Source organism: Malaclemys terrapin, chromosome 1 (assembly GCF_027887155.1).
Source record: "Malaclemys terrapin pileata isolate rMalTer1 chromosome 1, rMalTer1.hap1, whole genome shotgun sequence".
Taxonomy (NCBI): domain Eukaryota; kingdom Metazoa; phylum Chordata; order Testudines; family Emydidae; genus Malaclemys; species Malaclemys terrapin.
Genome location: NC_071505.1, coordinates 129,382,635 through 129,408,407, shown reverse-complemented (window position 1 = coordinate 129,408,407; position 25,773 = coordinate 129,382,635). Strand labels below are relative to the sequence as shown.

At 39.8% G+C, this 25,773-nt stretch overlaps 1 protein-coding gene across 1 annotated transcript in view; it reads right to left on the bottom strand.

Moving 5' to 3' along the window:
* MRPS35 (mitochondrial ribosomal protein S35) overlaps nt 1-25,018 on the bottom strand; it is a 51,254-nt gene extending 26,236 nt beyond the window's left edge. Inside the window, exons 1-6 of the mRNA XM_054038762.1 lie at nt 24,841-25,018; nt 22,905-22,957; nt 17,988-18,155; nt 17,365-17,425; nt 15,323-15,462; nt 3,771-3,880 (exon numbers count right to left, since the gene is read on the bottom strand). Of these exons, the coding sequence (XP_053894737.1) occupies nt 3,771-3,880; nt 15,323-15,462; nt 17,365-17,425; nt 17,988-18,155; nt 22,905-22,957; nt 24,841-24,994 (686 nt within the window). The 5' untranslated portion in view covers nt 24,995-25,018. The remainder of the gene's footprint in view (nt 1-3,770; nt 3,881-15,322; nt 15,463-17,364; nt 17,426-17,987; nt 18,156-22,904; nt 22,958-24,840) is intronic.
* Nucleotides 25,019-25,773: the final 755 nt, after the last annotated feature.

Here is a 25,773-nt window from a genome sequence, read left to right as displayed (position 1 = left end):
CCCAACAAAGTAGCCCGAGAGTCCTGCAAAGAATGTAAAGTCTCATCAGTTTTCTACTAAAACAAAAGCCAATCATCAAAAGCTAAGTCTACTATGCTCTGCTGAACATCAGGAGATCTTCTGGAATTCGCAACCATGAGGCCCTTCTCATAGTCACAGCTGATCCCATCGCTCTGGAAGAAGTCTATGACTGATCCAGGGCTGACAGCAGCAAAGCTTTGCCTACCAGATGACCTTCTGCAACGAAAGCTGTAAAGCCTTAAGTGGGCACTTCTGGCAACTTCGCTGTGAGTTTGAACATAGTGACAATTGATGAAATCATATTTAGATAACAGTGCCTGCCGATTTGCAACACGCAGTAGTAATCATGAAGTTGTGTACATTTTTCTCCCTATCAAGTCCATCTTCTTAGATTCTTTGTCCCTGGTGGTGGACTTACATCTCCCGTGTCATGATCTGTCATTAATGCTGTTACCATGAGCGAGCTATGAACTGGATGGGAACAGAAACATTCGAAGCCCTGCAAAGGAACATAACACTTTCCCAGAGAGCTTTGCTGTAGGTGGTAATGAAGCTGGGATATTCCACAAGGACTTGGTAGGCGCCAAGAGAGCTTCATTTATCAGGAAAGCTACCCTCCATGGAGCTAACGACTTGAGAATATCCAGCAATTTAGGCGTATTCTGCACAAACTCAGCTTAAATGCCCAAGGTGGAAGCCATGTGCCTCAGGAGGTCCTGGTATAACTTAAAATCCTCAGGCACAGGTGAAGAACAGTCCAGTATCAGAGAGTCATCAGGTGAGCAGGAAGTAGAAGGGGATGGGGCCACTGGAGGCTCCTGCATGAGAGCATCAGGCCCAGCTCAGGAGGAATTACCTCAGACTGTACTTGTAATTAGAGATGGCTCAGGAAGATAAATTTTAGCCAGAATCGGCAACCTTCCTCTGGATTACTTTGAAGAACAGGATCTTATACACCAAGGAACATCCCAAGAATTCCAAGTGGGCAACTGGGAATAAGGGTCAAGGTGGCTAGTACATACTAGGCCAGAGGCCCCATCCCTACTGCATTAGGCAGTGTGGTATACAATACTGATGAACGAGATAACTCTGGGACCAGATGATGCCAAGAGTACTGCAGAAGCAGCAGATGCCATGGCAGCGGAATGCGCCTGAATTATTGGGGAATCAGGAACAGAGAAGCAGAGTACATCTGATGCTGTCTGCTAGGCCAATGGCACAGAGATAGTTGGTGCTGATCTCAACAGCACAGTGTCCAACTGATCTTGGCACAGTACCAGTGAGCAGTTAGGCGACCCAACTCCATCCGATATACTGGAGGAATCATGGTGCTGGTCAGCCCCCCTCTTGGAAGATGAAGAAAAATCTCTGACCTACTGGAATGGTCTGTCAGTCAGTCTTGTGGGAACTCTTTCTCAGAGGACTAAGGGAAGCAGTGGACTTCGAACCCAGAGAAGCATCTTGTGTCGGCTCCGAAGAAGAGCATGGAGCTGGATGATCTGTGGACATCCCCGGGGCCAAAGTGGGCCTCATGGAATGCTCCACCTGCATTTCCTTTTGAAACACTTTGCAGATGGAGCACCTTTCTATAACATGCTCTTCTCCCAGGCATAACAAATAGCACATGTGGAGGGTCGCTATTGGGAATATCCACCTCATACGACAGAATGTATAAACCCCAAATGAGGGAGTTACCCAGGGTAACTATCTATCCTAAATAACAACTACTACAAATTAAACCTAGGGGTATTGCTAAACAATACTGACCAACTATTAACTATATACAATAAAATACAACAAAGCTTGAGCTGAAGGGGTCAGAGTGGCACAGCCCTTAAATAGTCTAGGGAGGTGAGAGGACCTTAAATAGGCTAAGGGGTGAGAAGACATGAGTACCACTTCTACAGGCACTGCTAGGCAAAGTTCTCTGGCTTTAGTGCGAGAAGCATGTGCACATCTGAGTGGAATACATGTCTACAATCACTCAAAGAACTGCTGCTTGAACTCAAAGGCAAAAATCTTATCTAGACAAGTCTTTACTTTGCTGTTTCAATTTCACGCAAACACAACCCTTTACCATTAACTAAGTTGTGTAACTGAAGAAAGTAGGAGAGATTGCGCTCAACGGAACCACTTTTAGCATCCATCTAAACGATTAAGAATCATGATGGAACCAACAGTCACAAAAAGGAGGGGGGGGAAAAAGAGCCCCAAGACTTTTTGCCCATACTCTTTCCACAAAGGAAGATCCCTTAAGTGAACTGAGTGTAACTTGCTCTAGTACATTTCATGCTCAAGATACCTCACAGCACTTTACAAACACCAGTTTGAATAGTGTACCTTAGGCCAATGTAGAAGGCCTTGTAGATGGAGCAAAAGCTTTCCTTCAAAGCCTTGGACATTAGAATCTGTTTTATTAAGAGGTTAAAAATTAACATTGCCAAGATAAAGGTTATAGTCTTATTCTTTCAAAATCCAATATGAGATTGTTAATTTCCATTACAGAAACCATTGCAGACTGGCAGAAGGGACCTCAAGTTAACATTTTGCTACCAATATCAAATAACCTACACAGTCAGTTTCAGTAAAGACGTTTACAAAATTGTATTAAATAATAGTTGTAACAGATAGTCAATTTGTTAACAACTTGGAATACAAAGGCCTGTGACCAAAAAGTTACACCTTCTGTTTATTTTAACTTCAGTTATGTAGTTTTCCACTGAAAGATACCTTTAAAAAAAGAAATGGTGTGTGTGTGTGTAAGTGTAAGTAAAAGTAATATGATCAAGTGGACTGAAAATGGGACTGGAAGCCAGAACTCTGAAGCTCTGAACTTGGCTCTAGTAATTTGCTATGGAACCCTGAGCAACACTCAGTGTCTTAATTTCCCCAGCTGTAAAATGAGGATAATACTGCTGATGTGCATAAGTGTTCTGAAGATTACCTAGTTAGTGTTTTTATATTGGTAGTGCTTTACAAACACTAACATGTATATATCAACAGATTTTACCCCATAACTGAATTAAATTCTGAATTTGTAGGATATTTTGGTTTATAAACAAACAACTTCATATTTGGATTATCCTCTTAAATGCCGCAGTGAGACACAAAAAACAGGCTCCTCCAGGGAGCTGAAATGTAACTATAAATAACTATAAAAAGAACAGGAGTACTTGTGGCACCTTAGAGACTAAAATTTATTAGAGCATAAGCTTTCGTGGGCTACTGCCCACTTCTTCACAAAAGCTTATGCTCTAATAAATTTGTTAGTCTCTAAGGTGCCACAAGTACTCCTGTTCTTTTTGCGGATACAGACTAACATGGCTGCTACTCTGAAAGCTATAAGTAACTACAATGCTGAAATGTAACTATAAATAACTACAATGATTAGTGACCTATAAATAGATGAGTTTTGAAGAGATCTTTGTTTGGAACAAAGCCCTTTTAGTTTTCTGCCTGATGCTCTTTCTAGTGTTGGTAAAATTCATATAATCCAATTGTCTCACATTTCTAAACATAATTTTAAAATAATGATTTACAAATATGCATTTCTCCAGCACCTGGTGATACTTAAGATTTTCCATTACAAACATATAGTTGCAAACTGAATACTTGTAATTGCCTTTAATCAGTAGATTTTAGTTCAGAAAGGGACATGAATTTAGTAAGACAAATTGACATAGTGCAACAGGCCCTCACTACTTTCCAATAGGGCCAATGCTACAGACATTTTTCTTGTGTTACCATACCTGTCTGTTGTAATGGTAAGCATATCTGTATCCTTGCAGTACCGTTCTCCTACAAGTTTAATGAGCTTCTTCTTTGCATGGTCATCCAAGTTCAATTTGGAAAGCTTAACCTTTAAGTACAAGAGAAAACATCTTTAGTTCTTTTGCAGATCCAATCCACATACACACACAAGATGTTTTTAGAATTAGACACTATCTTTTACTGAAGAATTAAAAGCCAGGAATTGAGATATGTGCACTCACAGAAATCTCTTTAAAAGCATTACTTGTCAAAAATATTTAAAATATAGACAAGGAACCATTTGAGAACAAAGAGTTTTGGGGTGAATTTGTCAGTCTCTCCTTTTATCCAGATGCAGAAAAAACAACAGGTATCTTTTGCAGATCACTAGGATTACTACTCATATTTCAAAGATGCTTGTCCTAAGTGTCTAAAAAACAGGACAACACTAAAAAGGATGCACTCCAAAATACCACAACACTTATTGGGGGATTTTTATTACCCAACTGACAAATACAAGCATGTATCAAAAATATTCATAGATATTATGGCTAGAAGAGATGATACTGACCATATAGGCTGTTTAACACAGGCCACAGAGTTTTCCACAGTAGTTCCTGCATCAAGCCTATAGTCCTTAGATGCATAGAAAATAGCTTTACAATGCACAAGCAGAAGAATCCAGCTAAGAGGAAATCAACCTGAATCTACTTATTATATACAGAACCCAAGAAAGAATGATAAACTGGTACTAGTGGCTATAAACTACTTGAATTCACTTTAGCAAATAATGGATTCACAGAATGCACCTGTACAAGGATATTAGATTTCAGGATGACAAATTTTTGTTGAGGAGCGATGGGAGGACATATTAGAATCCACCAGTGTGAAAGGCAGTTGAGGAATTCTAAAAGGCATTACTGCTAACCAGCAATGGACTAATTCCTCTGAAAAGGAACAATGCAAGGAACAAGCAGCGGCCGATGTAGCTCTTTGAGGAACTGTTCAAAGATCAGAATTAGGGCTTGTCCATGAGGTGACTGTGTGCAGCAAGCTGGATTATAAATCTATGGTGCTCTAGCCTGCTGTGCATTAACTGGCCACATGGACCCTGCTTCTGTACACTAAGAGTACCAGAATGTGCTCTGACAATTAAAGAAGATGCAGTGCTGTTGTAGCTGTGTTGGTCCCAGGATATTAGAGAGACAAGGTGGGTGAAGTAATATCTTTTATTGCACCAACTTCTGTTGGTGAGAGACAGACGCTTTCAAGCTCACACAGAGCTTTTTTTCAGGTCTGGGAAACTACAATGTCTACACTACAAATTACTTCTGTATAACTTACATCGCTCAGAGGTGTGACTAATCCATACCCCGAAGCAACAAAGTTATACCAACCTACACATTGGTGTGGCCAGCTTCTGCAGCAGACATAGCTACCACCTCTTGCAGAGGCAGGAGTTATTAAGCAGAGACGAGATCTCTCTCGTATCGTCTTAAAGCATCTTCACCAGAAGCGCTATAGGGGCACAGCAGCATCGGTGCAGCTGTGCCGCTGTAAAGTAGACAGTCTCAGCGTCACAGATAAATACAAGATGAGACAGATTGTTTAGTATAAGTAGTTGACACATATCTCAAGGGACCATTCAAGGTGAAGTGGCCTGTTAACAACCCCCCCCCAGTCAAAGGGAGGAAGGGAAGGAAGGGGTTTGTCAAGAAAAGGCAGACAAAACCCCCAGACTGAGGGCTTGTACACACTCGCGCTTACTTTGGTATAACTCAAGTTGCTCCGGGGTGTGAAAAAAGCCACCCCCTTAGACCTAAGCGCCAGTGTGGACAGTTCTATGTTGGGGGGGAGAAGCTCTCCCACTGACATAGCCACCAGCGCTTGGGGAGGTGGAGTAATTATGCCGACAGGAGAGCTCCCTCCTGTTGGCATAGAGCATCTGCACTAGCAGCACTACAGCTTGTCGCTGTAGCGATTCTAGTGTAGACTAGCCCTGAGTCAATGCTAGCTAAAGGGCTAAAAGAATTAGGAGGCTTTAACAAACTTCATGAAAAATGTACTAGATTAATAAGGAGTAGGATTAAATTAATGACTCAAAAATGGCTGAGGCACAGAACTTGGAATATATGTCTTTAACCAACAAGGGGAAAAAAGGGACAAGGAAGTTAGGAAGTAGCACTAAAAATGTCACAGCACTCACTTCACGTAACCTTTTACAAATACACAAAAGCTATGTTACCTGTTCTGGAGGTCTTATGATTTAAGAAAATATGGCAATGCTATTGTGGAAGTCTGTTTTCCTCTATGTCCAGACTATGTAAGAACGATTTCTATAATTTTAGCAATGTGTAGAGGAGACAGGCTTACAGAGAAAATGGAAGTCTGATAGCATGTGACATCACAATCAAAATGTTTGACAAATGACCTAAATGTGGTTTACCTGTGTTTTGTTGCATGTCACACCACAATTTATAGATTTTATTTTAAACTGTAAGCTCTGTTTTAAACCAAGTTCTGTCTATTAACTACATTAACCAGTTTCTAGAAAGAAAACTACAAAACACATCGTCACATGCAACTGTAAATTCCCTCCACATGAATTTGAAACCTGGACCTTCAGATCCCACTACAAACCTTTAGCAAATGCTGACCTCCATGTGGACTAGCCACTAGATGGGGACTCATCTCACACAGTCTGTGGGTTACAAAACTACTTACTAGGCAAGCATTAGAATTTTGGAGATCAGACATATTGAGTTCTCACTCTTGCTTCAGGAGAGGAATGTGGTGCAGTGACTGGAGATTGGATAACCAAAACACATATCTAGCACATTCAGTCTGAAAGGCAATTTGAGTGGAAGAGAGCTTTAATCTCAGTACTGCCTGCAATTTCCTTATGCTCTCTCTGTAAAGTTATTTGTAAGAAGGGGATCTTGACTACCTTTTAGTATCAGGATATGAGGTTTTACTAATAAGGGCTGTGTAAGTGTATGGAAATATAAAAAGCAGTCAGTAGATGTAAGATGTGAATTCTGTCTCTTGCTTACAGTACGGGGGGAGGCGGGGGGAGGGGATGAGAATTTCCTCCTATTGTTGAACAGGCAGCCTAATTCACCCTAAATTCAGATGTCGCACAAGATTCAGTACACTTGAGAGCTCTGGCTCCATGTAAGACAGACATCAGTGTCTGCAAGAGTGAGTCTCATGTATGTTCAACACCATTTAAAAATGGAATCTCTTCCAGGCGAATGGTTATACCATCACAGAGCACATTAAAAAAAAAGTAATGAGTAAATACTTCTACTCTCAAGATTTTCCACTGGATCGTTGTGGTCTATAAAGAGCAGACTGAATGAGATCTTAGAAACCAAAGTTCTAAGTAGTTTAACTTTTCATTAAAGCTTCAACAATAAAAACCCTTCCCTAAGCCACCATTTAAAACAGTTAAGAGAGGACATTTCTACTGCAAGTTTTAACGTGTATTTTTGAATGACCGTCTCCAATTAAGTATTTTGTGGCTAAAATTTTGGCAATCATTCTTTGTCAAATATTTCTTTTAAGACTGGGTCAGTGCTGCAGAAAGCTATATGAACAGATTATGCTATGAGCGCTGAATAGTTTCAGCGACTGGGTGACAAACAAACATGTTAGTCATGATTTTACAGTGCCTATGTATGCTATCTAACTTGCTTTAACAGAACCTCCTGGTACATAGTGAAAACCACCAACTCAGATCTCAGGCATTAGCTCTTATGTACCAACAATGCATTCTTCCATTGTAACATAGCAGTACTTTTCATACTATAGTTGTGGGGTATCAGTATCTGTTATACTCGCATGTGCATAGTGTAATTATCCCAAACTCATGACAAACACCTTTATAGCATTCTCATATTACTATGTTCCATAAGCAATATTTAACTGTCTGCTCAGTTTATGTTACAGGAAGTTAAAAGATTTCATTTTTATTTCTGCTCATCCAGGGCCATGTTACTATGACAGACATTTATGCAGTTAGCTAGTTCAAGCAGGATATTAATTTTACTGTTTCCAATTATCAAACAGACTGCTCCACACTGTTTTATGATAGTTAATGTTTATAAAACATAGTATCATTAATAGTGGATGATGTAAAATGACAGCGGATTATTTTTTCAGTCCTATAACATTAGGTTAGACTAATAGCTGACAAGATTCCTATTTGAGATTAGACCCAAGCAAGTGCATTGGAGGAGGAGGGAACAAAAAATGTGGGGGGCAAATTAAGATATTAAAGAGCCTCTACAATTTTCTTCTTCAAAAAACAATACAATTCTGCACTTTTGTTTTACTGTATTTTCTGGCGTATAAGACGACTTTTTAACCCAGGAAAATCTTCTCAAAAGTCGGGGGTCGTCTTATAGGGCGGGTGCTGAAACTTCCGAGCTGGACTGGAGAATCTGCGGTCGCTGCATATGGTGGGGGGAGCTCAAAAACGGCCGCAGCCGCATCCCCGCCGTATGCGGCGACCGTATGAAAGCAGCAAGGGCGGCGCTGTACAAGTACGGTAGAAGAAAATCCACTCACCAGGATTCGTGGAAAGAAGTGACTTAACGCGGTCCCGATGACGAGGTGAGGGGGCGCCTCACCGGGAAGGTGTAAGTGAAGGGCGGAGCAAGCTGCAGGCGTCTGGGACGCCCGGGATATGGAAAAAAAAGAGATAGAGCGGCGCTGTGCCCAGAAAAACACGCCTCTTTCACCCGTCTGGCCTGCCCTTGTATCCTATTACCGTACCTCCTTCTCTGCCTTTCAGATCTCGCTCCTGAGGACTGCAGTGAAGCGGCGCAGGTGCGCATGTGCGAGATCGGAGAGGCAGAGAAGGAGGTAATAGGATACAAGGACGAGCCAGACGGGTGAAAGAGGCGTGTTTGCACTACCGCTGATAGTCTTGGAGACAGGGAGGGCTGGGCAGGCAGGGAGAGCTGACCAATCCAAGCAGGCTTTGTATACAACAACCAGCCAATCGCCGGTAAGGTACATCGCTTGCCGTGATTGGCTGGTTGTTGTATACTGGGTACCATATACAGTACAGCACCAGTATCTGTACCTGTTCATACAGTATAGCACCAGCACATAAAGTACAGTATACAAATGTCCAACAGTCAAAACCCCATCATGGCTCCACCAGCAAGAAGAAAGAAATATGAAGCCAGTTTCAAACTTAAAGTTGTAAGCTTTGCTATGGAACATAATAACTGCGCTGCTGCAAGACAGTATGGAGTAACAGAAAAGATGGTTCGGGACTGGAAAGCAAATGAAAAAGCATTAAAGAGTATTCCAAGGGGTAAGTGTGCATTAAGAAGAGGCACCCCACATTGGCCAGAACTCGAAAAACATGTAGCAGACATGGTGAATGAGCATCGCCAAAACGGTTATGTAGTGACACGAAATAAAATATGTTTGTTTGCACTTCAGTGGGCCAAATCTAACCCAGATCACAGCAAGAGATTTAAGGCCACTGTATCCGAGTGTACTAGATTCATGGGAAGGCATAATATGGTACTGAGGCAAAAGACGAAAATTGCCCAAAAATTACCTGCAGATCTTGATAGCAAAGTAAATAGTTTCCATCGATACGTAATACAACAGCGCACTAAACATGGCTATGCGTTTAGTATTGGAAATATGGATGAAACTCCAATGAATTTTGATATGGTTGGAAATAAAACTGTCCATCAAAAAGGTGAAAAAACAATTTTAATTAAAACAGGACACGAGAAGTCCAGTTTTACAGTGGTACTAGGATGCACAACTGATGGCGCCAAACTGAGACCAATGATTATTTTTAAAAGAAAAACAATGCCGAAACTCAAGTTCCCTGTTGGTTGTTTTGTACATGTGAATGAAAAAGGCTGGATGGATGAAGAAGGGGTAAAGCTATGGCTTGATAATGTATGGAGCAGGCGACCAGGTGGACTTATTCAAAAATGTAGTCTACTGGTGTGGGATATGTTCAGGGCTCATTTAACTCCCAGCACCAAGCAAAGGCTTGCAAGACTAAACACAGATAGGGCAGTTATTCCTGCAGGATTGACATCATTGGTACAGCCACTGGATGTGTGCCTAAACAAGCCATTTAAAGATTGCATTCGAGAACAGTGGAATGAATGGATGGTTAGCGGCGAAAAGTCATTCACAAAAGGAGGAAACATGCGTGCTCCACAGTTGGATGTTTTGTGCAAGTTTGTTATAAAAGCCTGGAATTATATTGATGCAGAAACAGTAATCAAGTCTTTCAAGAAGTGTGGCATATCAAATTCATTAGATGGTATGGAGGACGACTACTTGTGGCAAGATGAAGAGGAAGCCAAAGCTGAGACCACACCATCTGATACGGAATTCGATCCATACGATGACTGCCTTACAAATGTATCACAAGATGTCATTGATGTACTTACGATATCAGATGACGAACAGGAGGATTTTGAAGGCTTTTAAAGGGAAACTGTCACGCCAACAAAACCTGTAAAAATACCGTAGCCTGCAGATATGATGGGCGTTGCTAACTCGCCAGGAACTTGCCCGGCACTTGCTCTCTCTCTATTGTTTGTTATCTTCCTCCTATCATCATCAGTTCCAGTTTGGTTGACAGCTTAGAAAACAAACAGCATGGCAGCTCCCATGGGTTTATTGTCTTATCCTTCCTTTCAGCTTTAGAGTGAATTAGGAAAAGTTTAATCCACTTGCACTGTTTTATGTTTACATGTTTGATGACAAACAGCCTTATGTTTATAAGTGACAGTTTTCCTGCTAAGTACCTGCATGTCATAAGCATTTGAATTAAAATTACCATATTGAAATAAAATCTGATGTTTTTTTAATTTTTATTTGGTGTGCGTTGGAAGAGGGGTAGTCTTATACAGCGAGTATATCCCAAACTCTATATTTTAACTGGAAAAGTTGGGGGTTGTCTTATACGCCCAGTCGTCTTATACGCCGGAAAATACGGTATTTAAATTTACACATCAACAGAGGTTTCTTTATTCCATGGCACAATGGAGACTGTTGCAGCAAATACCTGCAAATTCATGACAGAATCTCAGTCACTGTTTGACCTAATGTCATCTGCTTTCCACCGTGAAATCTCCCCCCACCTCCCCACCCACACCAGGCAGATTATGTTGTCAAAGGATTAATCAGAGAAGACTAAAATCAGAATTCATTAATGAGGTCTGGGGTATGATCATTAGTGCTTATAAGCCCATATGGCTGGCTGTTTCATTTTTACTCTCTTTTTTTTGGTTGAATACTATTAAATATCCACATGCTGCCCTATAAACACCATATCACATGCTAATATCAGAGGACACACATTTCAGCTAGACAGGACTTTACTTAATTGTAAAGTACAAAATTGTTAGTCACTGACCAATCAAATTCAGTTCCAATTCACAAGTTGCTACATTTGTATCTAATGGGCAGGTAAGGGGGGAAAAAAACTAGATAGCTCAGAGGTGAAGTGAACCATTATTCAAAGTTAGCATAATCTGATGGCTCTTCTATAGAATTATAGAACTTGGTGGTCTTCTGAAGTTTTTAACGGGACCCATCCTTATCATACAACAGCCACTACAACAGAGCTCACTGTTGGGGGGGGGGGGGGGGGGGGTGGGAGGAGGGTTGGGGCTCAGACAAAGGGCTAATATCTCAGCCACAAAGGCGATTCTCAAGATCAGGCTGAAAAATGACAATCTCTGTAGGCCTGTTAATACAGTGCTCTTCAATAGCACTAAGTTCATTCCACAAAAATAAAGAGAGTTAATCAAAAGCCATTTTCTGCATTATATTTCACAACCCCAGAACCTCTATATGTTATAATAGATAGAATGCTGTCAGTTACCATCAGATCTGCATCACTACTAAGTATTTGGATTCTGATGTCAACAAAAATAATCACTGGAAAGAACTGAGATTTAAGGCCATTTACATTTCCAAAAATCTAAAGTGTAGCAAAATGCTAAACCTATTCTTTAATAAATAAATAAAAAATTAAAAAATAGATTTCATTTTTAAGATTTTGGACTAGAGTGTTTCAATTTCACAATTACCTTGTTTAAAATGCAAGAATAAAAATAAGAATAAAAACAGCCCTCCTCCCCCTGCAAAGACATGAACATGAACACCGAGGCTAAGATTTTAAGAATAAAATCAGACCCTGAGAAAACTGCATTATTTAGGACTCTGAAGTTTCATATTGCCAACTAGCCACTGGACAACTAAAAGGAAAAAAGAAAAAGGGGGGAAAAAAAATAAAACAAACAGTTTTGATAGACTTATGGAGAAACCTGGATCCACAGCAGGAATACTGAGCATTTAACTATTCCTGTAGGAATGACAGCTGCTACCACACCCCGGCCTGTTGCAATGAAGGGTTAGCAGACACCCACCATCCAGGCTAGACAAACGCATGAAAATAAGGCAGTCCCCAGCCTTCTTCCCACCACTGTCAGGAAGACTGTTCCTCCCACTTATCAAGGGAGACTGCTTCCGTTGAAGCCCCATTTCTACACGCAGCAGAGGCTAGCACTACCACATCATGACTGGTAAATGGGGTTATTAGAAGTGCAATGTTACACAGGCTTGAGTACTGCTAATTTACTACCCGCGTTCATTTCCATTTCCTATGAAACCACTACAGTTTTAATCTGCACATAGACATCTGGATCTCCCAAACTGTCAGCACTCCAAAGTAAGCAGTCACCAGAGTCAGATGCCCAAGTATCAGTCTGCAGGGCAAGCTGCAAAAGCCATCTAACAAATGATGTAATCCCACACACAGGGAGGGAGAAGACAGATGAACGGACAACACTTCTACAGGTACTTCCTTACCATTGAGAATTTCCCTCCATTACCCCCATTAAAGCCCACACATCTCTCATTCAGAGAGAATTCAAGCCAATCCTCATCACCCCAACCATAGAAAATGGAGATACCACGGTTGAGGTAGCCAGGGTCCAATGCCCTTACTACCACTTTTCCAACCTCAAAGCCCCTCCACCCCAAACCCAAAAAGTACACACAAGCCTTTAAGATTCCAAAACCAAATATACCCCTTCTCATGCATCTCAAAGACCTGCCACCCCAAGGGAAGTTAATTTATACTAAAGGCACTGGGTCTTGACTCTCCATAGTTAAGCTTGAGTTCCATTTCCACCACCTCCTTGTTATGTATGAAACACAGTGTAGCCTCCCCAACATTACAACTTTGAGTACAGAATGAATAATCAAGTCTGTTAGGGTCATTCAAGAAATTTAGCATCCCTCTCAGTCTTTTCTTTGTCGGAATAAGACATCCATACAGTTAAACTTATCTGAAATCTTATCTTGCCCATAGCTATAACCATGGTTGTTATAATTGTATCTAATATTTTTGTAATTATAATAGGCCACAGATAGGGTTGTAACCACCAGTCACCACTGTTCCTGTATTGCTAATTTGCATATAACAATTCTACTCGTTGTAAAGAGTTAGTCATATGAGGGGGACTGGACATGCGTCAAGAGTTCTCACTGGTCGATTACTTAGCCCATCTGTCGCTGCTCTCTAAAAGCTTCCATTTCCACATACTAGCTTGGGCATCAGTGCTAACCTTAAAGCAAAAAGACACTGGGATTGGGTTATCCCTGTTCCCCTCTCCCCCACTTCCTCACATACCACCTGTCTGATTAATTCAGCCCTCTACACAAGTAGGTCAAATTAACTGCAAATTAAGAGCCAAATTCACCAGTACCCCCAGCTATCTGCTTTGCACAGCTTTGGTGTATTGGAATCTGCCCTCAAACTAAAGTTTTAAAAATTATTTAATGTCAATACTACATCACAAGGTAGTGTTCCCTGTTTAGTGTTCATGTATGACATTTTCAATTATAAAGATTCCAAGACAAAAAAATTAAGTTATAATGCAGTTAAGCTTACAAGTAGATTTCAGTAACTTTAATTATCCTAAAACCATTACAAACCCAGGAAATTGAGAGTTAGCAGTTGTACTGCAGAAATCCAAAGATATTAGCGTAAGAAATGCACACTTAAGGCATGCAATAAAAACTTAACTCTCCCTTGCATTGGCAACACAAGGGGAAAAATACAAAAAGTCAAATACATCTTTAAAAATCAATTTAATCTGATCTTGGACCACAAACACTGAAATGCTTTAATCATAATCATATGGCTATTGCAGGATGTCACTACAAGGTAGAGCTAAGGTTATATGCATGCCTTAACTGTGCATCTCTACCTTACATATGAAAAAAATCCAGAAGTGTTGTAATGCTTTATTTTTGGGATAATAATTACAACACCTCTGGAATATTTGTAATCCCATCCCCACCCCATTATTCACAACCTTAATTCCATTTTAATGTAGTTGTAGGTCCTGGAATATTAACAAAGTCATAACTATATTAAGACCACTGAGATAATTGAACAGTTTTTTAAACATTATTTTTACCCAAAATAAAATAGTAGAGGAAAAAGTAACACTATTTCTGCCACCCTGGCCCCAACAAGGATTACACTGTTTTCACATCCCTAGGACAGGATACCTGCTTTCCATGGCTTAACTCATAAAACAGAAGAGTTTTGTCTCCGTGAACTCCTGAATATTAAACTCTCGACAGGTGAATTAAAGCTCTCTGATAATGACTCACTTTGCCCTTTCTATTCTAGCTAAGTAAGCTATCACCCAAATGCTCTAGTCCTCCAGCAAAGCCAGGTATGACTTTATATTCTGCCATTTCTGGGGTAAATATCAAGCAGAATTAAAAACTATATCATCACAGATTTTCTGTTTTACTATAACTCTTTTCCCCTTTGTAAATCACCTTGAAGACAAAGAATAAAATACCTGAAATGACTGCACTCCTAGGACTAGATTTCTGTTTTTGGGAACAGTTCCAATCCAAGCTTTTGTTACTATCACATTCTAGCAAATTAATAATGAGCATCACGAGTCAGAGCACATTAACCTGATGACATTAGATTAGAAAGCATGACAGATTAATTAGAAAACTGTTAAACAGATCCCTATGGCCACAACACAAGTTAACTCATTATAATAAAGTTTCTCATTATAATAAGTCTTACAGTTATAGCAAACAAATGAAAAAGTGCAAAAGCAATAAGGAGTCCTAGAAGATACCAGGCCCACAAAATGCCGGTCATTGGTTAGATATTACTTAAATAAAATTCCGTAACCCAAGGAATAACAAAGACTTTGACTTTATCAAGCTTGATGGCATTTTGGTTTCTAAAATAAATTCATGTGGCTAATAACTGTATCTCTGTCTGCCTTACAGAATGTTTGAATGGACAGGAAGCATGCCACTTGGGCTTTACTTTAAACTGCTCTTCACTTATATATGATACAGGTCATACTAATATGAAGGAGTTTCCACATGTTGCTCTATATTTAAAGTAATCTACTGCCTTTTATTTGAGGCTCAATTGCAACACTTCTTGAAAGAGCTTGAAAAATGCCTTTGTTGTTTACTAAAATGTAGTACTTACTCTTAAAGTCACCACTCTTGCTTTGGGATTACGAACAGATGGTCCTGCTGAAACATAATCTACTGTCTCAATTTCAATAGGAAAATGCTGCTCACATTTCTCATCACTGTCCAATAGAGTTGGCCACTCAGTGCAGAAATCTGAGGGATACAAAAGTCAAGTTTTTTAAAAAAATTGTCGCTTACCTGTATTTATAGTTTTAAAGAATTTTTTGTATATTTATAGGGAAACCATATTCCCTTACGTAATGAAAACATAAAGCGGTTATTGGTTTACAAGCACCATCACAACAATATTGCTTCACTTTGAAATCAGTTCATCAACTTAATGCTGGAAGAACCCTTTCCAGATATCCAGAAGAAAAGATGGGCTTTGCAGAATACTCTAAAGGCTAATAGAGTTGGGTGGGAAACTTTTCCCATCTCACAAATATTTGAGAATTTTATTATATTTATATATCTTATATTTGAGAAGTCTTTTCCCCTCCCATCTCAAATCAGGAAAAAAAAAGTCAAAATTCTGAAAATATTTGAAAACCAAAAAGCTATTTTTTTTTTCCTTTTGGGTCAGCCAAATTGTTTTGTTTCAATAATTTTGAAGCTTTTCTTCAACTTTTTTTTTTTTTGGGGGGGGGGGGGGGGGGAAGAGGGGGAAGTTGGAAGATTTGTCAAACCTGACTCTGTTTTGAAGTCTATTTTGGCACATGGACATTTTTCTAAAAAATTCCTGACCAGCTCTAGTTAACAGATTGTGGATCTGTTGCATTGGGCAGAGGGTGAAAAACAAATTTCAAAATAGAAGACCCCTGAATTTCAAAATAGAGAATTCCTCTCAGAAAACACACTGCCAGTAGATCCCTCTTCTGTATGGAGGAGGCTCCCGTGTGAAATGTCTTTACTGATCTCAGAGGAATGGAAGAGACAGGTGGATCTCTCAAATAACCAGGTTTCAAGCTATTTAGGAATCTATAAATTAAAACCAACATTTTGAATTCCACCTAGAAACTTACTGGCATACAGCAGAGATTCTATAGCACAAGTAGAATGTGCCCTGGCATGAAACTCCACCTAAGAAGGGGACTGCTACGTTCATCATTAGTTTTAATTTCCAAGCCATTTCAAGTTGTAGAACCAAGCAGAACACATTACAGTAATTAATTTTGAGAGGACATTGGCATGGATAACTATTGCAAGATCTTCACTGGAAGAAGATAGGTTGCACTTCTCAAAAGACACAGATGAAAAACACACTCTTGGCCTCCATCACTACCTGGGCATCCAAGAACAACCAAACATCTAATACAACTAAATTGTGTTTTCTGCGCAATCACAGCTGGAGAATGTATACAATCTTTCTCAACTCTTCCAGCTGCTTTCCTCAGGCCTTATACTGGTATAGCTAAAATGCTACAGTTAAAGCAGTACAACCCCAGGGTGGATGAAATTACACAAGTATAAATGTATAGCAGTATAGCTTCCTCTTCTAAATGGGGTAGAAGCACATTTATACTGATAACTACATCCAGATTGGGGGTTGTACCAGAAAACCTATATCAGTTTAAAACAAAATGCAGTCCTAGCCAACAGTTTTACTGGTACAAAACACTGTATATAAACCAGGCCGTAGTTTTCTCTGGACTGAGTCATATCCAAGCCCCATACTCATGAAGACATCAGGTTATCCATTTCCCTACACTAGCTGAGCCTAACAGAAGAGAAAAGCAATCTCACCAGCACATTGAATACATCGCAACCCAGAGTAACACATTAAGCCTCCCAACGGCCTCTTTTCTGGGGGAAAAAACTGAACTCCCTGAGAGTTGAAGAAGCATGAATATATAGACTTATGTGAAATATGATTCCATACCAATCAATGGGACAAAAGAAAAATGGTACTGGACAATATTGAGAAAGAAATCTGACAAGCAGCAAGCTTTGTATTTGGGTCTTCTTATCCTACCACGCAGTGGTGTAATTAAATTACTTATTAAAGTGTCTTAAGAATTCCAAGGAGACCGTTTTAAAGAAAAGGCAAAAACTCACCTTTAAGAGCTGTACAGTGTTTCTTAATTGCTGGGGGAGTCAGATGCAGAAAGTTGGGGATCTGAAATAAAATATTTGATTATTTTTCAGTAACCTAGTTTGCTTATAAACAAACTGCTGTGTGAATTTAAAATTGAAGGCACTCCCGTGAGCAGACAATAACTTGCTCAATAAACAAAGTCTGACTACTTATAAGTAGAATAAGTAGTATAAAGTAGAATACTACTTTCACTATTTAATTGTCTTTAGACCAAGTGTGTGATAGGAGATTCAAATGAGAGGATTAAACAAGTGTCTCTTCTCACCTCTGACCCAGCACAAGTCTCATTAATAAGTTATGAGAGCAAGTCACCAGGACCAGACCCTGTACACGTGAAAGTTTAAGGGATCACAGTAAACTGATATTAAAGCTGAACTGAATCTCTTCATCTTCATTCGCTACTTGGGTGCACAGTTGTATTATGTTAAATATATTGTGTGATAAATGGATGAAGTATATATAAATATATCAAGTATGAAATGCTATCTGGAGAAAACATTTTGATCAAGCCATACTGCAAATCATTGGTCTTTGAGAGTTGGAATAAAACTAAGTTATATAAAGACTATTGTGATGCACCTACCTTTATAAGCTCCAAATTGCCTTCTTTCGGTGGAGGTACTCCTCTCTTCACAGGATAGCCCATTCTGATGGGAAGAGGCACCGAAGAAGGATTAAATGCTGCTGCAGTTGGATAAACGTTGCTCCAGTCCTGATCAACAGCCATCTTTTCAGTTCTAGGAGCTTCAGGCTAAAGAAATTAGAAGTGATACAAAATAGGTGGGGGTCAGTTATTGTGAGAGATGAAACCAGTAACAGTCAAAGTGAACGGTGTTCTCAGGAATAACTGACTGGCTGGCTATCGTGGATCTTCTTAAGGCCAGTAACTTCAAGGAATGCCTTTTGCTAAGGTCATTGAGTTTTAAGAAAAGATACTTTTGTAGTAAGTATTTAATAAATCCCTTTTCAACTGTAGAACATTTATTCTATCATATGAACATCTTATTTTAACCAAACTACATTCACGATGTTCTAGAAAAAACTACGTTCACAACAAGAAAGTCTCTCTCTTTACCCGGAGGTATTTTGTGCTTGCGCGCATGCCTGCAAGTTTCAAATCTGCAAATGTAAAAAATAAAGATGAGTCAAACCCAAATTTTAGACCACTATTCTATATCACATTTCTTATTTCATTCTGGGAAAAGTTCAAAGGGGACATGCAAAGGAATTTAAAAGAGAGACTTGTGCCCTTTGTGGTTTCTTTATGATAAATAAAGTGTGTCGTCCCCCCCCCGCCTTGTATTCTAGAAGTATCAGGAAAGTTAAGTCTGGTCTTCCATGGTTTTGTTATAAGTTCATAGAGATGACCAAGTAATGTTTAATGTGAGCTCTGAGGGACAGATTTTGAAAGGTATTTAGATGCCTAAAGATGCAGATAAGCACCAAGTGGAATTTTTCAGAGTGCCTAAGCAGGTAAACTAAATTACAATAGAACAAACAACAAAACAAGAATAAAAAATTATGGTATTTTGAAAATTTAACTGAAGTTCACTTGATTTAAAAAAACAGAACAAAACAACAACTTTTTTAGCCCATAATATCCCCAACATGGCTTGGTTTAGAATTTATTATGTATTATTTGTACTGTGGTAGTGCCTTAGGAGTCCCAATCATGAATCAGGACCCCATTGTATCAGGTACTGTACAAACACAACAAAGAGACCACCCCTTGTCTCAAAGAGCTTACTATTTTACTGGAAAGATGAAACATGTGGATACAAACAGAATGAGGAGCATGGGATAACAATGAGAATACTGGTCATCATAAAACCCAGAGGTCACATCTGTGTCAACCTCATGACAGAGAAGAGTTTTAGAAGATTTGAAGGCCAACAATGAAGTGGCTTTGCAAATGTTTGCAGGGAGCTCTTTCCATGCACAAAGGGCAGCTTGGAAAAAGCCATGAAGGTACTTGTTTCAAAAATTTAAGTAGAAGTGGGTGATGTAGGCTGGCATAATTGACAGAGCAGATATGGAACTCTAGATCTCAACAGCATAAGAAGTGATAGGTAGGGCAGGAAAAAAGCCCATGAAAAGCCTTAAAAGTGAAGACCAAAAAAATTACGTTTGATGCAGTACAGAAGGGAAGCAAGCAGAAGGACACAAAGAGGGTGATGTAGTAAATCAAGAAAATGATCTTTGCAGCAGTATTTTGAATGGATTATTGAGGCATTGGTCACGATTCCACACAGTTAAGGCTGAGTTTGTCTTTGTTTTGTAAGAAAAATACAATGTATTCTGCCTCATCTTCACACCTTTACTCTTTGAGCATAGAATGAATTATCTGTTAGTTTAGGGATTTTTAAAAGTAATTAAAAACTGGATCATGTAATACAAGCAGGGCCAATGTTACAGAGATAACCTAAGCCATCACCACAGGAATCTACAGATAGTTTTCATTCTACAACTATTAGTTGTAATGATTCAGTGGTATGAGGGAGAATGGAGATGTGTCAAACATTCTCACTAGTAGATTGCTTGGCACAACTGTCACTGTTCTTGAAAGGTTTAACAACTTAAATATAGCGTGGGTTTTAGTGCTTGAAAGGCCCCCATGGCACTGATGTTTCATCTCCACTGCGCACAGAGTACTGATGAGGGAGCCAAGACAGGGAACTTTTAAAGCACAGCCATACTGGGCCTCAGACTGAGCTCTATCCCTTGACACTGCACATACCACATATCTTACTAACACAACCCTTTAAACCAGTAAGTCAATTGGTTTAGAGCCAGATTCATCAGTGTTTTGGCCACTTTGCACTGCTCTGTTATTACAAAGCAGCTGTAGATTCAGCTTAACTGGTTGCTGTGCTCTAGCTGCTTTGGTGTGGCACTGAATCGGTCCTTAAAAGTGTGCGTGTATATATATTTTCATTCAAATAATCAGAAATAATGCATTCCCTTTGGATTTCTTGTCGAGTGACCATGTGTTTATTAAAAAACAAACAAGCCACACACACAGGAGATTCCCAGACAAAAACGCCCACTCAGACAGAGTTAATGTTGAGAGTTTCAGAGTAGCAGCCGTGTTAGTCTGTATCCGCAAAAAGAACAGGAGTACTTGTGGCACCTTAGAGACTAACCAATTTATTAGAGCATAAGCTTTTGTGGACTACAGCCCACTTCTTCGGATGCATACCATGAAGAAGTGAGCTGTAGTCCACAAAAGCTTATGCTCTAATAAATTGGTTAGTCTCTAAGGTGCCACAAGTACTCCTGTTCTTTTAATGTTGAGAGTATGCATTAGTAGTTTAGTGTCAAAGCCATGATAGTTGATGTAATTATCCTAAAATCAAGTATTGCAAATGCAGAAAACTCAAATCAAGGTCACACTTCAACATATATGGATTTCTTAAATGTTACCTTAACTCTGAGGACCTGGAGTTGGGAATGTTTGGCTTCAGTACAATTACCAACTCTCTCTACGTCTTTAGATCCAGGCTATGTCTAAGTCTTATGGAGTCCTTCAGCATAACATCTCTAAGATACATCCCTTCCCATCCATTCACACAATTAAACCTCCATCCAGGCTCTCATCTTGACTACTGCAACCTCTTTCTCTCTGGCCTTGACAAATGCAATCTTCCCACACTAATAGCCATTCAGAATGCTGCTGCAAATTGTATTTTCCTACCCTGTCACTTTGACCATATCACCCCTCTCCACATCCCTCCACGGACTGCCTTTTCTATACTGCACCAAACACTTTCAAAGCCCTTTATGGCTTACCCCCACTACCTATCATCGCTCATTCAGGGCTTGTCTCCACTTGCCAGTGGATCGACGTTGCAGCGATCAATCCACCAGTGAAGACCGGTTAAATCGACCACAGATCGCTCTCCCGTCAACATAGCATAGTGTGGACCCCACGGTAAATAGATCTAAGCTATGTCGACTTGAGTTACCCTACTAACGTAACTGAACTTGTGTAGCTTAGACACTTTCCTCCACAGTGCAGACCTGCCCTCAGAGTCTAAAGATCAACTCTTAACTTATAATGGTCCATGATGCCAGCCTCCATTGCCCACTTGCTAAATTTTCAAAGCAAGCACCTAAAATTTCTCTCTCATGCTGCCTTTCATGCTTGGGAGGAACTCTCTATAAAACAGGATGGATAAAAATGTGTGTATGTGTAATATGTAAATAAATCAGATTTTTAAAATTAAACAAGTTTATTTTTTAAAATCAGCTTATTTAAAATTACATTTGAAATTATAACAACCTATGTTAAGGCCTAAGTTTATTATAACCTATTGAAATCATTTAATTAAACTAAACAACGTTATGAGGCAGTACATGTTTTCTGCCAAAGTCTTAAAGAAAGTTAAACCACTGCACTGGTGGAAGTCATGGACTAAACTGTAACCAAGAGTTAGTTGAAATGTTAAACCAGATTTTGACAAAAGTAGCCTCTTTTGCAGATGCAAAAAAATATTTTCTTCATTTTAGTTTATTCGACTAGTTCTGTTCAATTACTAGTTCATTCAAAGTTAAGAAACCAACTGGAGTTCAAAATGTAGGAAAATTTGTCTTCCTCTTCCAATCTATGCATAAAAACTAAGTGTGCAAGGATGAGGTCCACTAGTTCTAAAATTCTGAAGGAAAATGGTGACCAGAAACAATCATTCAATTCACATGTTGTTTAATAAATCAGTTAGTTTTAAATGCAAAACTCATGTTTTGATAAACTTTTTTCTTATCCTGCACATTTCAGGTTGTTTTATTTAACTAAAAAACAATTTTAAAATGCTGTTTTGTGCAATTTTAGTTGATTTTTCAAAAAAAGCTTGACACAAGTCATGAGTACAAGATTCATCTAGTGAGTAAAAATTAAAATTCTGAATAGATGTAAGCTATGACTACTTAAATAAATGTGTATTGATATGGCATATCCTCCTGGTTAACAAAAAGAAACACCAAATTTAGTTTCAAGGCTATATTTAGTTCCAAGTCAACATGTTTTAATGATTACCAACCAATGAGAATCAATCTTTCTTTAGGAAAAGAACTAAAAAGTACAGATGCAAAACAAAACTAAAAAAACAATTTAAATCTCAGTTTCCTGTTTGCTGATTTAAATCGCGATTAAAGCTGGTAATTTAAGTCACTGATTTAAATTAATCCATCCTACCCTAACATACGCAAAGCCATTTTATTTTTCTCCTTCAAATCCCTCCTTAAAACTCTTTGCCACGATGCCTACAAAAGCCTTGACAACGGGTAGGTTGCTGGTGTGCTGAAACCGCTGCCTATCATGCTGACTAATAGCATCTCATCATTTCTTTGTATTCCCATGACTGTCTGGATCCATCTTTTGTCTTATGGTTGGATTGTAAGCTTCTTGGGACAGGGAGGGTTAATGGACAAATTACTAAAATACGCAGTAAACACTCTTCAGAGTCTTGCAGATAAGGTAGTTGCAAACATGTTTATTTCTTACCACTCTTTTGTTTCTTGCAATTGGTGATGTCCTGCTTCTTCTCGAGGCTGCAACTGCAAGATAAAGCAGTGCAAGTATCTTCAGTAAGACTTAAGCAGCATTGCTAAAAACTTGCACATTCAACAATTTTTACTTTGCCTCATCATTCCATGGCATCTCAAGACAACGGTAAAACTAAATGGTAAATCCAACCTGCAGAATTAATTGTTATAGTTAGATAAAAAACAGTGACGAGAACTGGCTTTCAGATCAGGACTATTAAAAAAAAATATATATCACACACACACACATCACTTGCCAGCGGTGGGAAGGAAGCTATCTGTGGAAAAGAGCAACTTAGGCCATCAGTTTCTGCAGAATTGAAGCTCTCCTTTAAAGAGTTAAATTTCTAGCCTTTATGCAGAGCCCATGCATTTGCAGAGATAACCTTTCAAATGTATATCAATACAGTGCTGTCTTCCAGAGTCTGAGCACAGCTCTAGTTCTTTTGCTGTTGCTGTTCAGGAAAGCTATGAGCAACATAGTAAAATGAACAAGACACTTGAGTTTCACCTCTGGGTTGGCAATTGTGAAACTCTGAAGAATTAGAGAGACAAGATGGGTGAGGTAATATCTTTCACTTGACCAACTTCTGTTAGTGAGAGACAAGCTTACACAGGTCTCTTCCTCAGGTCTGGTGTAAGCTCATCTCTCTCATGAACAGCAGCTGCTCAAGTGAGAGATATTATTTCACCCACCTTGTGTATCTAATATCCTGAGACCAACATAGCTACAATAACACTGCCTACAACAATCTAAACAATGTCAGTTTTACACACATACACCCTGTCCCACATCACAGCAATGGGTACTGGCAAGGAAAGTGGGGAAGGATAGAGGAGTTTTCACTTTGAGCTGCCAGAATGAGGAAGGAGTTTCAAACTTACCAGACACCTGCCATCTAGATGACTTCTCAACATGAAACTGACCATGGACCTCACTTATTAACTTCCTCCCCAGCCCAACCATCTTTCATATTGGTACATTTTCAGAGTCTTGTTTGAACATTTAAATTAAAAAAATGGCGAAAAGGAACACCAACCTCATGTTCTTAAGCTCATATTTCAAGAATACAATTATGAGCTAAAATCAATATAGCAAATAAAATCATACCCTAATCGTAATTTAGCAGATCTTTAAGCACTCTAACAATGTTAGGACAAATTCAGCCCTAGTGTATCACCAATACAATTAATTTCTATCCACTCATGGCAAGACTGAATTAGATCTTGTGACCTGCATCAATCCTTGTAATATGTATCTGATGAACTAGTCTTCTGTACTGCCCACAAAGATCTGCTCTCCCATCAGTAGATATTTACATGCATAGAAGCTAACACATAGAAAGTTTGTTTCATGACTAGGAAATCCGACCTTATTAACAATTGGTATATCCTGATGACAATTTGTGAAGCAAGAGTGACAAATATATGGCATGCTCACAGCCAAAGTAGTCAACATCAGAGCAAAGATATGACAACTATAACAAAGTCTACTTCCATAGCTTTGGACAAATTGCAAAAAGATCTTCTTAAGGTTTTTTATTGCTACCCATCCCTATAGTATTTGAGCACCTGCCAGGTAACATCAATAGCAAGTGGTGATTACCCCCAAACCAAGCATTATAGCCCCAGGGAATTCAGAGGTAATACCACGCTGAAAAGAAAGTCAAATATATTGAAGTATGTTCTGCACAAACTTAACTTTATCGTAGTTTACTGAATTTAAGCTTTTGGGGTTTTTTTGCATTTATTGTTTTCCTTCCCAAGGACAGGACAGAACACGCAGCAGAGACGCGTGGCGCGAGACCTGGAGACCAGAATTCGAATCCCTACAATGGAACCTCTGGGGGTTCAGCGGCCCCGCCCCGAGCGCCCTTCCCGGGGCCGGCTCTCACCTTTGCTCTGGCTGGGCCCCCCGCTCCCCACAACCAGGGCGGTGGAATAAGCCGATACCCCGAGGAGCGACCTGGGCCCTGCGGCCAGCCCCCCGCAAAGCCAGCGCAGCATCGGGCGGGCGCAGAAGAAGAGGCAGCCACTGGCGGCCGCCATGTTACTTTGCGGCTCACACACGCGCACTTCAGACGGCTCACGGAAGCCGCTTTAGGCCAAATCGATTAGGCGAAGCATGAGATTCCCCGCGCGCGCTCGATCTGGGGAGGGGGGCGGGGCTTCTCGCGTGCGCCCGCCCGTTTGGCGGGGTGAGGCGCGCGCTGCTCTTGCTTTAGTGGCTGGAGAGCTTGCAGAGCAGCCCGCTGAGACTGCGGCTGCTTCTGTCTGGGAAGCATGCGAGGGAAAATGTGCGTGGGTGTTTTGAGAGGGAGGGAGGCGTGATAAATTTCCAGCAGCAATAATGAATTTTTAATAATAACCCCTGTAGAGCACAAAGCAAACAAATGGTGGCTGGTAGCAAAGGATTATCTTAAAAGGAGGATGAAAAGGAAGGGAGGAAGAGCAAAGTGGTGCCTTATGCAGAAAGTGGCAAGCTGCTGCTCTTTCCACACATCATTAAACATACGTAGCAGCACCCCACTGTTGCCAGTCTTCATGCTCTTATCACGACTCTTGCGATATTTGTTTTTCTTACAACCCCAACTCCTGCTTTCATGTGATTGCGGGAGAATCTCCGCTTTTAGGGTTGTTGTTTTTTTAAAGTAACTTTTTAGGTGACACAGTTGTGTGAGTAAGCTTGAAAACATAGCCCAAGAGTACTCTGAGAGGTTCACAATCCAGATGACAAATAAAAAGTGCCCTCAATGTATTACTTCGAAAACTCATGTTTTGGGGGGTCTTGAAGTAGCTTGAACATCAGTAGGTGCACTAGGGATAGA